This window comes from Lissotriton helveticus, chromosome 7 (assembly GCF_964261635.1).
Source record: "Lissotriton helveticus chromosome 7, aLisHel1.1, whole genome shotgun sequence".
Lineage (NCBI taxonomy): Eukaryota > Metazoa > Chordata > Amphibia > Caudata > Salamandridae > Lissotriton > Lissotriton helveticus.
Window position 1 is genome coordinate 265059185 of NC_136068.1, and position 15273 is coordinate 265074457.

Here is a 15273-nt window from a genome sequence, read left to right on the forward strand (position 1 = left end):
CCTGGTCCAAGACCCTGCCGCGTCGGGAATTGAACCCTGGTCCCGGGCCGTTCTCTGCTTACAGGTCTGCCGCCTCTAACCAGTGAGCCACACCTCTCCACATGTCCTCTGATTACTTGCAAAGCACCTGGGTCAGAGAACGTCAGTGGCCCCATTCATCTGGAGGTCACACTATTGCAGAACCAGTGCACAGAATATCCTATCCAGATCCCTCCGGGGTTTCCCCCAGTAAGTCAATCTCTCAACTGTCCCCTAGAAGTTATAGGGCGACCACTGCTACTGGCCTTATAGAAACACATCCTAGTCTCTAGGTGCCAGCTGAAGTCCAAAGTCCTGAAGTCTGTCTCTGTAAGAGTGAGGTCTTTGCTCTTCCAGCTGGACATTGGTGCATTATCGCTTCCCCCAGGTGTAGACTTTTAAAAAGGCTCTCCTTATGCAGGGGTTTTTATGTGGGGTTGGAAAGTTCTAGAAGATAATCACCTTTGTCCAACCCTAGTGTGACACATCATCACTCCACCCTGCCCACTACTCCTGCACAGCATTTTACAAGATAGAGGCATCCATTGGCCTGTTAAAAGATCTTACCTGAGAGCCTAAGCCCTGTCCCTAACTGCCACAACTGCCCTGTCCCTTCTCTCAAAAATTCAAAAACTGAAAAAGCTAGGAGTATTAAATGGTGCGTACCCCATTTCTCACAATCATCATGGCCATTATTGGTAGCATGCTGGACATCTCTTACATAGTTAAGCCCTTCCTTGGCATAGTGCTGGTGGTCTTGACATAATTGTAACTCTTAGGTGTAAATTGATGACCTGATGAAACAATGGTACCCTTGACTTAGGGTGGTGAAAATCATTGCTGTAGGATGGACATCCCTGGTATTTGATAAAGGTGTTCGTAAATGGTATGAAAGGTAGAATATGGTCAATCTGTCCTTATGTGAAAATAGCACCAAAGATGTATTTACTAATAAGGAAAACATCTGGTATTTTGAGACCGATGAGAACTGTCTTCCATGAAAAAGACAACATTATTTGTCCAAAATAAAATTTTGGTATTTCAGGGTAAAATAATTGAAACATGGTAGCTGATATTTCAACCAAAGAAGCTGCATTTTTTATATATTTCAAATAGATATTTTAGTGCTGATAGATGCTGAGCTCTGAAGAATTCTCGTTTTGATCCCTTAATGCAAGAGGGCAGCTGCTGCAGCACTGTTATTTCATACCTTGTGTGGAGGCATTTCATCATCTATATATGCATAAGACTTTCTATGAAGTTATCACTACTGATATCTGAGCACATAATAATAGTGTAACATGTCCGTTGTTTCATCCAGTACTCTCTATGTAATTGAGTTACATTGGTGTAATAGCCTTTTTGATTTGTTTAGCTTGTGGTTGCTAAATGTTAGATTTTAATAACTTTTGATTTTTTCGCCCTGTCCCTTTCAAGTTCTAAGTCTTAACATACACCAGAAAATCAACAGGTTGGAGAAATGAAGTGGAGAAAGATAGTATATATGTAGGGATGTGGAATATTTTATGGTAGGCATGGTGGCCTTACAATGTAATATCATCACAATACCCCAAAGAATGTCCTTGGATTAACACTAATAAATCCTTAGCTCAGTCCTGATAGAGTGGCAAAGACTGCCGAGTCAGACCTTATTAAAGGAACATGTGTTAAGCATTTCGGACTGCCAAGATCGATGATAAGTAATTGACACAACTGAAGAGTAATCTGAAACAAATTCATAAAAATAGAGTGCATTTTTATCCTAATTTAGACACCATAACAAATCAAATAGCATACAAATAACCAGAGATGTAGATTTTTTAAGCAATAATAAATCAGTGCAGAAAAATACATAGACAGAATAACATTGTGGTTAATGGCAAAATCCACTAGTGACAATCAGTCACTTGCAGGTCGAGTTACTTGGAATTCTTATAGGCTTAAGGCCAAACAAAATGAAAAAAACACCACAGATACACAGTTACGGACTCCAGATGATGATTGCTCAGTGCTTTCTGTAGATGCAGCATCAAGTGTGGGGGTCGGTTACCAGGTTGGTGACCACCAAGCCATAGCAGTGGTAAGCACAACGAAAAGCTTCTGGAACACCACTAGGTCTGAGGAAGTGACATAGAGGCCTGAAACTTCGGGACAGGTGGAACTACAACTCCTACAATGCACTTGACCACCTGGATTTGGGCAATCCCTCGTAGGCCCCATTGGTAAGCAAATATTTGGATCCGATGAGGGTTTTTACCTGCAGTTTGCAGGGGACTGGTGCCACTAGGCCAGGGGGGACTAAGGATCCTTCTGATCCCACAAGGGTCCCTCTCTTTTAGAGTGTTGACTTTTAGCCAAGGACGAGGATTAATTCACTACCAAGTCTGTTGCCTCAGGGCCAAAGTATCCCTCTTTAGATTTGGTGATGTGAGCAAAGCTCTGTTATTGGTGAAACTGGTCTCCTCTTGGTCCTTCCTTGAAGTATGTTGTTCAGTCCGATGTCCTTGTGTCTGGGGGGGGGTCCCTTAAATCATAGATTTAGGAGACTTAGGGTGTGGAGCCAAGTAGCTAATGGACAGCTAGTCTCTGCAGCTAGACCACCCCTGAGGTGACCAAATTCAGTGGTGTAGGTCACCTTTTACCCCAGAAACCTTTATTTCTGCCCTCCTAAAGATGGCACCTGGAGGTGTGGCCAGTCTTCCTGGGGGTGTATACCACCAGCATACCTCCTTTAACGCCTTGCTCGGGTGCTAGCACGCCTGTGGCAAGGGGAGGGCTGTGTCTTCCTCAGGGAGACAGCACAGATGCATATCAGAGGTAATACAGCTTTTGAAGCTCTATGTCATTTCACTAACCTGATGGGGAGGGGGGAGGTGTGACCTTCCTGCCCAGCCTTTGATCCTGACTTCTGGGAGTGAACACCCTGCCTGGCAGGAGGTCAGAATCCTGCCTTGGCAGCAGCAGGCACGTGAAATCACGGGCTGGTCATCCGGAGCACTGGGAAGCTGGGGCAACCAAGTGGGTAACCTCTAAAGTGCCACCAGGGTGCATGCCCGCTTTCTGTGGACACCAGATTCAGTCAGAGGAGAGAAGGCACATTGTTTGAAATCAAACTCAAAATATTTAGATGGTAGCATATATGAGCTAGCAATGTAGGTTTCCCCGGGTGCAAGTCCCATGTTATCCAATGGACCGCCTAACACTTATACCCCCACATGCATCAAGCATTTTTGTATTCGCAAACGGTGCGATTCCTTAAAATCGGCCGTTTGCGAATGCAAAAGTGCTTTTTGGGATGCATGAAGCAATTTTAGAATTCGTAACATGTGTGCGAATTCTAAAATTGCGGGTGCTTTTAAGAAGTCGCAGATGTGCGATTTCTTAAAAGCAATGCATCATTTTTTTAAAAAGTGAAAATTCGCAAATAGGGTGCCAAATTTACCGAGTGGTTGAACCACTCGGTAAATTTGGAAAAAGTGTGTAAAATGTGTAAAATGTTTTTTTTTCAACATTCATGTTACGGACACACATGTCCTTAGGACATGTGTGTGTGCAACATGATGCGAAAAATACATTTCAGGGGTGCATGGGGGGGTCCTTTGGACCCCCCCCTGCACCCATGAAATTTTCTAAGTGCCACTCGCAATTTCCATTGACTCCTATGGGCCTTTTGGCCCATAGGAATCAATGGGAATTGCGAAAATTAAGTTAAGAAATCGGTATTTCTTTGGGATTCGGTAAAAATTGCGATTTTTACCGAATCCCAAAAGAATACCGAAAATATTGATGCATATCATTTTGCATTTCTTAATTTGCGATTCCTTATTTTTCGCAAATTAAGAAATGCAAAAAGACACAATGATGCATGTGGGGGATAGTGTGCTTTAATGGTAAAGACAGTATAGGGATATATAAGCTTGTACTTACATGTCTACACTCTTAATATGCTGTACCCTGCCTCCTGGGCACAGGACACCTCCTCTATGGCTGACTTTAAGTCGTACCTATCATAATTTTTTATTAATATATTACAGAGAAAGTCATCAAATGTTTTGATTAAGGAGATGAGAATAGGTCAAACCCTAATTACAGTATAACACAATCAATTACATTTGTAGTCCATCAATTACACTACACAGCCTTTGTAAATGTGAAAATTCATTTTACCGTATGTGACTTTTATAAACCTATTTTATAAACCTATGAACAGATATGCAACAATCTCACATTTTGTGGATCACCGCTGTCATGTAGCCACACCCTTCCTATGTTGCCATGGTACTTAGGTCTAGCCGATGACTCTGATTAAACATAAAACCAATTATGCAGTCAGTTGCAAAATCAGTGCATCTGATTCACAGCGTTTTTTTCCATTTGGGTACAGCTAGCTAACCAGGGCAACAAAACCTTTACAAATCCACTAAAGGTATGTACTGATTTATGACATGGAAGCCGAATGGGAACAGAAGTGTCCCCAGTAACAGTGAATAGTAACCTGGTAACTTTCTTGAAAACATCTTCAGACACGTATATTTAAATGGCATTTGTAAAAAATAAATAAATAAAGGAACAGAGGGGGCTTTTGGTGTAGTCGTGATAAACATTAATTACAGGATTGATCTATAGTTCAGTTTCTCTCTATTCTTATTAAGCTGTTGAACAGAGGCTGAACTCTGAATTAACTCTAAGGAGAAAACTCCTTCTTGTAAAATGAGTCACATATGCTGTGACTCAGCGGCAGAATGGGGGAATTCCATCTCCCACGCTCATCGGCTGGATTCTAACAGGTGTGGGGGGCGTCTTGCGCGGCAAAATGCGTATTCCAGATGAATTTCGTAAGAGAATCCCTTTAAACAGTGACATATCAAAGCGCAGTAACGAGGAGCAGGCCTGCTTCTATGTGCACCCCCAGACGCTAGGCATGCCAGCGGAGTCGAGCCAGTGGAGAATGACTGATTCAGCGAGGATTTACCAGCTGTAACATTCCAAGATCTTGAGTAATATGGGGAAGCCTTCCAAAAGGCTGGCTTCATCTCAATAAGTTTTTTTTTTCTACAACCATGGCAACTCTGTTTCCCAGTCGTTTGTATTTGGCGTCAGTAGATGTTTCCTGTTTTGCAGTGTTTTCCTGGGATATCCCTGCGGCGTTTCTATTTTGTCTTTATTTACTACTGAAGACTAGAAACAAAGCAAATACAAAAAAAACACACACAACATATTATGAGCTGGCACTCGGATATTTTTGTCTCCATGAAAAACAGAAATGTGAAGTGTAGATTCAATGGTTGTGTATTCTACATAGATTAAACGGTCAGCGGCGGTGCAAGGTGGGTGTGGCGGGGGGGGGGTGGTCCACCCAGGGTGGCTCAAGTTTTATGGGAGGCAGACAGCACCTACCCTCCTCCCCAGTCTTACCCAGGCCGTACTGGCCGTTGCGGGCACCGGGCAATCCCCCGGTGCGTCGCAAGGGTGGGGCCGGTTTTGGGCCCCTGGGGGCCGTTTATGTGACAGGGCCGTTTATGCAGCATAGCTGCAAAATCGGCCCTGCAACAAAATCGGCTGAAAACCGGCCCCGGCAAAGAGCTCAGACCTCCACCCGGGGGGCCGGCCGAGCACTTTGCCCGAGCCGTTTTTGGTTCCCAGTCCGGCCCTGGTCTTACCTGCAGGCGCGCGGGCGGCTAATGCAGGAATCGATCGCCAGCACACACACACCCCCCCCTCACTCTTACAGCCGAAGCGGGCGGCAAAGGCTGGGACCGCGTCAGGCGGCCAAAGTCCTAGCTACGCCGCTGTAAACGGTGCTTAAAGTACTGAAACCAAAAGAGTCATGGCTTTGGCAGACAGGTGCCTCTCTGAAATCATCACACATTTTTGTCACAATGATACAATACCATACTAAGAGACAGATTGAATACGTTTTGGAGCAACACAGTGAAGCAAGCAGCCAAAGAGGCTGCAACCAAAGTTGCTGCTCTGCTTTGCTTTCAAGCGTAAGAGAAAAACAGCACCATGTCTGCTAAGCTATTGCTGTCTATTTCTCTCCCGCACCACTGGCACACTTTCGGCTGCCATGTACCAATGTACACACACTTGCATCATAGTTTACCACTTCATATATATGCTGTATTGTGCAGCGCAGTGCTTAATTTGAGCCGGTGGTTTCTGGTGCCCAGCACCAGCACTTAATTGTCAGCACTGGCTCTTGTGGTAGCCTTGCACAAGGTGGTGCTGTCTAGATAATGGAGAGATGACCACAACAACAGTTATTTATTAATGCTATATTCATTAAAAATTACTATTACCTGCCGGCAAGCCATTCTCATAGCTTTGGGGGCCTGAAATAGTCTGAATTGTCACTCGTGTACCAGTGGGACGGTTAGTAGCTGTGTTGTCACTATCAGTGGCAGCATGGTGGATGGAGCCTGCAGTGGGCTCGTGACGAGAGCCCTGGCACTTATTTTCTTACAGATTAAGCACTAAGAACATGCAAAGTTAGGAGTATGTCAGGTCTTTTAAAAGTTGTTCCACTGTTATGTGTGCCTCAAGGAGATATATTTTTAGTGCAAATCCCTGTCTATCAATGTTGACAACCATGGGTGGTTGCATGGGAGCACCCATGTACCACCCGTAGGAAGTCCCTTAGGCGCAAATTAACACATAGTGTTACTTTGCTTACTTTAGGGAAATTTCCAAAGCAAATCATGGTTTGCGCTGGAAAGTAAATTCCACCCCAACATTCTGTGCTGGTTTGCATCACAAAAGTGCAAAATGTTAGTAAATCCGGACCTAATTATCTCACTTTGAGGGCAAGGAGCTGGATTACATGAAGCTCACGGGTGGTAGTGGTTGAGGCAGAAAAAATCAACGTTCACCATTTTTTCAATTCAGAGAAAATACAGACTTCTCTGTTTGCTGTGGAAAGAGAGGACTGACAGTAAAGAAGGAAATAAAGTCAACTCTTAATTGCCTTAGATACCATGGTGGTAAACTGCACCTTTAGCAAAAATTAGCCGAACAGCATGTTTTGATACTAGAACGTGAAGACCTTTTAACTACTATAAATCTCTTTAATAGTTAGTGTAATTTGACGGGGATAAAAGGGACTGGCTGACAGAGAGAAACCTTAGTGTCTTGCATTGTAAAATATATGTAGTAAAAGCACAGGCAATAAAACACATTGATGACTATTGATATAACCAAGACCCCTGGAATTCTAAGATTCTTCAGCTGTGGAATTTGCACCATAGTTCTGGATTTACTGCACTGGTGTCACATAATTTACCATCTGCTTCATAATTTGTCGATTTTATGAAAACATATCTTTAGCTTCAAACAGGTCTAAAATTACTAAAAAGCTAGCTGTGTCTGCCCCCATGCAAAGGTTAACTGGTTTCCTGTCAGTTGCTGATTGATGTTTCATTGTTAATCTGGTATTAATAAGGTGCACTCTTTGCCCAAACAGTATAATAGTCAAATAAAGTAATAACATGGCTAAATATTCTGCCACAGAAAGTTCCACATTTATCTGCTTCATTTGTCTTTTTTTACTGCATAATTTAGTCAGCCCTGCCAAATATAATGGTCCCTCCATTGCTTTATCAGTTTACCGGTTTTGGATATAGGACTTCCCACCAATGGAACTGTTGCGAAGTGTGGAAAAATGGCGCTATTGTTAGTTATCAGAATGAAACTCTGTTATCAACCTCAGATGGATAAAAGCTGAGCGAATCCATCTGCCATTTGATCATGGGACCTGCAGGCTTCTGGGTGGGTGCTCGGCCCAGTAAACCAGACCAAAATGCTACACATTAAATACCCACAGTCGACAATATCCACCTAGGAGAATCACAGTCAGAAGCCAAAGCACATAGAATGCCTTACTTACACTTCTCTGTAGGAATGGAACACTGTAGAATCAACAGACAAATAGCCCAATATCTAGGGTCCACGGACAGTAGCTGTGCTGATGACCAGAGTGAGAACCTCCACCTCTGACAACTGCTTCCTGGTTATAGTGGGAGGCAATAGAGTTTGTTGTGGAGCTGCACTTTTTCTCATTCCCAATACACTCTAACACTAAACCTTCTGAGGTGGCACAAGGATGTTGGGAGAAGTGCTCCACCCTTATCATTCCCCTTGCATTTAAGAAGCTTAAAATTGCCTGATAAATGAGTTAATGAAGGACAAAAGTTGGCCATCCGAATAGACTCTGTGACTACTCATTTCACTAGCTTTCTCTCTTTCATCTGTGTCAACTCTCAAGTGACCTATATTTGGGAGGGAATCAGTCACTCTTGTCACTCTCATTTTAGGTAATAAAATCGCTGATATTCTGTGACCCCATGTTCACTCCTGTGGTGGATTGGGACTTAAAGGAATAAAGTCAGAAGGTAAAGTCTTTGACCGGGACAGCCCTGGTTAGAGTATCCAACTGTGCTCCATCACAGTGAGTGTCAAATTGAGCATAGGTAAAAAATCATATCCTGGGTTTTTGTCATGTTGGTGTCACATTGTTTACTACATTTTACTTGATGCATGGACCATAGAGAAGCGTGGCTCAGTGGTTAGAGGCGGCAGACCCGGGAAGCTGAGATCGGCCGTGGACCAGGGTTCGATTCCCAGCCTCGGCGGGTCTCGGGCTCAAAATTCCACGGACTCGACAATTCTCGCTCCAGTGCCTACTCGACTCACGGGGTCACACTCTGCGACTCTGGGCAATAGCTTGCTTAATCTCCACTAAGGCCCCTCGCGGCGGGATGCCTGGCTTTCACCTTGTGGATACCCTGCCGGGGTATCTCACAGGGGAATACCAGGACGGGTTCCCTAAGCAAGCGCCTTGAGACCCCTGGGTGATTCGTGCGCTATATAAGTCGAAATACATTTACATTTACATTTACATTTAGACCCTGTGTCTTAATGTCCAACAAATCTAGAAAAAACACTGTGATTCATAAACTCAATGCCGGGCAAATTATAATAGTCTTGCTTAGTCCTGCTTATAGCTCTCAACTTCACTAAAGCCTTAAAATCTTACTGTACCACACATCCTAGTAAGTCCCTCTCCACAGATCATCCTGCCTGGGACTGGTGTTTTGATTTGAATGGTTAAGGATGAGGTCAGGTTTGATAGCATCCACTTGTGATAATGGTTCATAGTTAATGCGGGATAGACATATAAATATACAGTTAAAAACAACTTTCATCTACATTCCTCAGAGTAAGCCGTATGTTACACAAGGGGTTTCCAACCATGAGAGCCGATCCATGCCAGAATTTCATAAAATCCACATAAGATAAATTTCTTGGCACTAATACATTTTACCTAGATTCTCCAAACCTACACAACAAAGATACAAATGCTTCTGAAGACTTAAACTCAGACTTTTATAAATCAGATTTTGACTGGTTCACTGTAATTTATTTGCCATTCTCGTCAAAGCACTCTTTTTCACTGTGTTCAGGCTCTTGGCTGCTACATCAAGGACGTATTTTCAATGCTTCTAACTAAAAAACATTGTTTTACCCTTTGCCAAGTTGATTTAAATAGTCAGCCATTATTTAGGAAAATGCCTATTGCTTATATTTTTACAACTTCTATATCACTATTGCTGTTACCATGTTGAATTATGTGACGGGGCACTGGATAAACCCAACATATTAGAGTTGCACACATCATGAGGCTATCCTTGAAAAGCATGCCTTTTCTATTTGAAACGTAAATGTTCTTTAAATAAATCCTAGTGTTGTTCATCTGCTTTCCTTTAGTCTTTACATTTATTTTTAAAGTATATTTGTTCCTGATAACTAAATTACAGTATTCATTTGCAACCTAGCACCAGGGTTAGGAATTGCCTTGTATTCATATTGTACAAAACTAATTCATGAAGTAAATATTTAGTTCTAATTCTGACTTACCTGATGTCTTTTCTGTAAATACAACTTTGGACTCCGATGTGAAATTCTGTCCGGTTAAGATCATCTGTTGTCCACCATAAACCAAACAGTTATCTATGTCTTGTCTTTCAACCATTGGAAGTTCATGAGCTGATCGTTGTGCTGTGGAAAAGAAATACCTGAATTGATTATTTTATGGTTACCATAAAAAGTACTTTATTGGATTTCCTAGGGCCAGATTCACAGAACTAACTTAAGACAAAATCCTAAACTTACTACTTTTGGTATTCACAGAAGGCATTTAGTAGTAGTAAAGTCAGGATTTTGCCAAAAGTCTGTCTTACGTCTGTCTTAAGTCTGACTTAAGTCTGTCTTATGTCTGTCCTAAGTCTGTCCTAAGTTTGTCTTAAGTTTGTCTTAAGACTGTCTTAAGACTGTCTAAAGCAGCCGCGGCTGGCAGTGGGAGTAAAAGCAGGGCGGTGACGTGGGAAGGGGGAGGGGCAGGGTGGTGGGTAGTAATGTATGGATTACGGAGTTTTACAGGTAAGTAAACATTTAAACAAATAAAAAGAATTTCGTTGCGCGCACTGCATCGCATTTTGGGATGCAGTGTACTCAACGAAATTCGTCTTATTTATTTAAATGTTTACTTACCTGTAAAACTCCGTAACCAATACATTACTTCCCCCCACCCTGCCCCTCCCCCTCCACACGTCACCGCCCTGCATTTACTCCCACTGCCGACCGTGGCTGGTCTTAAGTCTGTCTTAAGTCTGTCTTAAGTCAAACTTAAGACAGAATCCTAACTTTACTACTACTAAATGCCTTCTGTGAATCCCAAAAGTCGTAGGACAGACTTAAGACAGACTTAAGACAGACTTAAGACAAACTTAAGACAAACTTAGGACAGACTTAAGACAGACTTAAGACAGACTTAAGAAAGACTTAAGACAGACTTAAGACAAAATCCTAACTTTACTAATACTAAATGCATTTGTGAATAGCAAAAGTAGTAAGTTTAGGATTTTGTCTTAAGTTAGTTCTGTGATTTTATGTAGTGTGAAATTCCCTCTTATGTGCTAGTGTCCACCTATAAATATTCTGCCCTTGGAAGGTTTGTGGGATTCTACGAATGTAAATACAGTGTATGTGACCCTCAATGGCCATGCCTCTGAACTTAACACAGGACCTGGTGAGCCTTGGGCCCAGATTCAGAGAGAACTGGCACTCTCCTCCCCTCTCCCTAGCACCGGCGCTGATTTCATATGCCGTGCACCAGGCACACACCTTAGCGCCAAGGTGCCAGGGTGTATGCCTGAGTCTAGCATAGGTTTTCAACAGGGAAAGAGACATGGAATATCATTAGATGGAAGGAAAAGCATACTTATGATGAAAGACTGCTCCTTATGGGTAATATAAACATTGGATAGTGTTGGAGTGAGTAATAATCATTTTTTATTTTAAAGACCTTTATTTGACATAGCAAAACATACAATAATTCAGGCCTACAACCCTCCAATCATTTTTAAACTATATTACTTGTTGCACCTCACGCTCCTGCTCCACCTTCGCTGAAGATATTATGTTCTGAAGTTCCCAGCAATAAAGTGGCATCACACCCCAAGGTGCAAGTGTCTAAATCCAGGCAACAATGACTCTGATAAAAGGGCAAAACATATTTATTTCAGGGAATACTTTGAAAGTTCTATATACTAAGGGATATAAGCGCATTTGTTAGGAAAGTAAACATAACATGAGATTTAATTGGTTGAGAATTGGGATGAATCCAATAATACAAAGAGGCTCTGAAGCCATTATGGTGTTACAGGGTTCCCATCTCCAGCTAAGCTTACATTTCCTAACTAAAAGTAATACTGAAGTGATAGGTTAGGAGTAACACCTCTGTTTAAAACGTTCTTCCAAACTTCTGTTTACCTGCTGAACATCTAGTAACATCTAGTAACTTGTGAGGGGATAGGTATTGACTTGCATATATGTGGCATAATAATTATATTAATCCTTAGTGAATGTCAGATTTTAAGCCGTTGTCGGACAAAGGGAAACTTAATTCAGAATAGAGCTACTACAATTGTAAAATGCAATGTAGAACCAACTGAGGCGATAAGGGAGCAATTTGTGGGTGGATCATGAAGGCAGGGACGGCTCCTTCATGTGGGCGGAGGAGATTCACCCCACTGCTTTCTCACAGTGCGAGATGCAGAAACATAAATACAATTTCATGTTTCTGCTTCTCGCACTCCGAGAAAGCAGAAGGCAGGGTTTGGTTGGGGGCGGGCGGGTGGTCCTGCTCAAGTGCAAGGGAGGAGTGGCTTGCCCACTGTTGTGGGTGCTGACTGTTTGGTCAGCCCAAGGGCCGACCAAACCAGTCATACGCACTCTGCATTTTCTCTATGTAGGCTTCATGCCTACATAGCCTCTTATTTTAAACAATGTTTTTTGCTAGGGTTGCTTTTTGAAAGACTGTCAATATTCTGCCAATCACAACGCTGCCATTTCAGCGTTGTGATTGGCTTAGTGGAGGGTGGCTGCCTGCGGCTGCTTCCTGTTGTAGAGCGGACGGCGCAGCCCAACAACGTGGGACGACCTGGCAAAGCTAAGTTAACGTAACTTTAAAAAAAAAATTAAACCTCCCCCCACGCACCCCACCACCCACACCTGCGAGTCATACTGGCAGCAACTGCATGAAGGTTGTGTAAAATTGAGAAGAACAGCATCTTGCCACTTCCTATATATTTTGAATAGTGACAGTCTTTCAATGAGCAAACCTAGCAAAACATTTTTTTTAAATGAGAGGCTAAAAAGGAGAACTTGCTTTACGGTTCGAAACACTCTTACTGCGCCTCAGGGACTCATGTGTACTGCCATTTAGTAGCCACACACTAGTCTTTCCCAGTTGATATAACAACCACACACAGGAGCGGGACTTCCATGGATGGGGACTCAACAATACGCTGCTATGTAGCAGTGTTGCTAAATGAGATGCCGCACAGAGTTAAGGAGAGCCCTAAGTGGTTAGAATACCTTGGCATTAGCGGCCAAAATACAGATTCACTGCAGTCAGGCAAGGTACAACTTCACATTGTTAACTTGATTATTAAACTAATATGCCTCAAGCAAGAATTCCATAAAAGCAAACTGGTCCAATTTAATATGATTGGTTCCATTGAGAGGGATCACTCACAAATGCCAGTCTACTAAGTCCACTGGGGCATATAACCAGCATATGCCATCAAAACGGCAAAGGACAAAATGCCTTTCATAATTATGTATGCACAATTGCCTACCTTGCACAATCTGATACACATTTCGACTGGTAAGCAAGCAAAGGACCAGGCCTCATTTTTCTTTTTACACCTATGCATCTATGAGCACTGGGGACAGCCACCCTCTTATATACTAAACAAAGGTTTTCCTGAGCCCCCATCGGTTCTCTAATGGGGGCCTCTTGATGAAGTTGGTGATTGGAATGTAAGAGTGCAGTCCACCACACATATATGTATAATGAGAGATGGAATAGCCAGTCTGCAGTGTAAGTTGTGGATATTTCTAACCCTAGGCGAAGCACTACGCTACGCTTGCGTAGTTTGCGAAGTTTGCGCAACTTCGCACTACGCGAGCTGCACGTAGCACAGTGCGAACACGCGCAGCGTAGCGTAGTGCAGCGGTCATTTTTTGCTTGTTCGCGGTCCTCGACGTCATGTTCGCGACAGCGAGCAAGTAAAATGACATCCCGGAGAGACTCTCAACGCGGGGAGGTCAGGTTTCTCATTGAGAGTGGTCGTGCATGCTCGCGACCGCTCGCGATGAGAAACTACCAGTTCGCGTTGAGAAAGCTGCCGCTCGAGTAAGAATCTACTCGAGCGGCAGAAAACTACAGCTCGCACTGTGCAAGGTGCCGTTTTCAATGATTGCACAGTGCCGATGCTTGTTCACACTGTGCAATCATTGAAAATGCATCTTGCACAGTGCGAACATGCTACTACGCAGCTCGCGTAGTGCTACGTGAAGTTCGCGTAGTGCGAAGTGCACTTCGCGTAGCTTCGCGTAGCGCTACTTCGCGAACTACGCCCACCTCTAGATATTTCTGTCTCCACAGCATCTCTGCCCTACTTCATTACTGCCCTTAGGAACACCAGAGGCAGATCATAGAGCATCTCTCTTTCAATGAACAATCTGCTGGAAGCTGGAGCTCCCACAACCCTTGGCATGGCCAAGAGGGCAGATTTTGCATTGAGGGCAGGTGCTTGCACGCATGCCAGGCAATTGAGCATATTCAGAACATTTTACGGCAGCACAAATCGATTTGGTAAATAAGCGTATTTATTAAAAGTGATATTTTTTTCCTGATCTGGGGTGGCACACAAAGCCAATGAAAATGACCCATTATCTTTAATATGAATGTCAAAAATTTTCTTCATGGGTTTTTCAGCTGCAGTTTCACCACTCTAAATTAGACACAGATGTAAAAACCTAAATCATGTTACTCCTGTCATTTGCAATTATTTCCCAAGGCTTTCTCAGGCCCCTGTATCTGTGACTCAGTGATCAATTTTCCACCTAAACCCAACCCCAATACAGCTGCCAAGCTTATATTTCTTTCCTTCCCCCACTTTGTGAACCGCCCCTTCTTTCATGACCCTCAGTGTCCAGCAGGGCCATGAGCTGCTCTACTGGCCTACTCATACAGCTGGCCTGCCTGACCACAGAAATCCCCAAATGCCAATTAAGACCGAATCAAGCTATGCTAACCACAGACTTCCTGTGCCAATCACAACAGCCAGTCTTTAAAGGAACCCCAGATTTCACGCCTACAACTATCCAAGAACCAGGCAAGCGAAGGCACTGACACAACTGGAAAACAAATTCTCAATCCAAGATCATAAATAGAAGTACATTTTAGACAGCTGCAGAGCAAATCTATCCATGATGTTCTGCCAGCCAGAGAACCCCTTCCTCTGGGGAGCAGGAGCCCTTCCAACAGCATGCTCAGTCCAAGACTCCCCAGCAGAACCTTGCGCCGGTGCCAGGTTGTGCGTGTTGGTTTTGTGATGTGCACCAATGCCCACATCTGCTGGCATCCAAGCTCTGCTGAACTTCAGATCCAACTGCAACATTAGATTTAAAATGTACTGTATGCTTGTATGTGGCACTGAGTGAGTGCAGTTCTTTTTTCAGCCACTGACGAATGCCCAAGGGCAAGACATGTGTAATATGTTAAAGAAAAAGCAGCTAATGAGTGAAATGAACATGGTTAATGAGCTCTATCATTTTGCAAGACCTTCTGCTTCCAAAAAAGGTATGTGGTGCTAAGTAGAACATAAACGGACCATTATAATTTTA

The 15273-nt window shown here is 43.2% G+C and overlaps 1 protein-coding gene across 2 annotated transcripts in view; it reads right to left on the reverse strand.

The window, feature by feature from the left end:
* Positions 1–15273, reverse strand: part of NFATC2 (nuclear factor of activated T cells 2) — a 313029-nt gene that overhangs the window by 107657 nt on the left and 190099 nt on the right. For both annotated transcript variants that reach the window (XM_078652048.1, XM_078652047.1), the window contains exon 6: positions 9934–10074. In XM_078652048.1, the coding sequence (XP_078508174.1) occupies positions 9934–10074 (141 nt within the window). The remainder of the gene's footprint in view (positions 1–9933; positions 10075–15273) is intronic.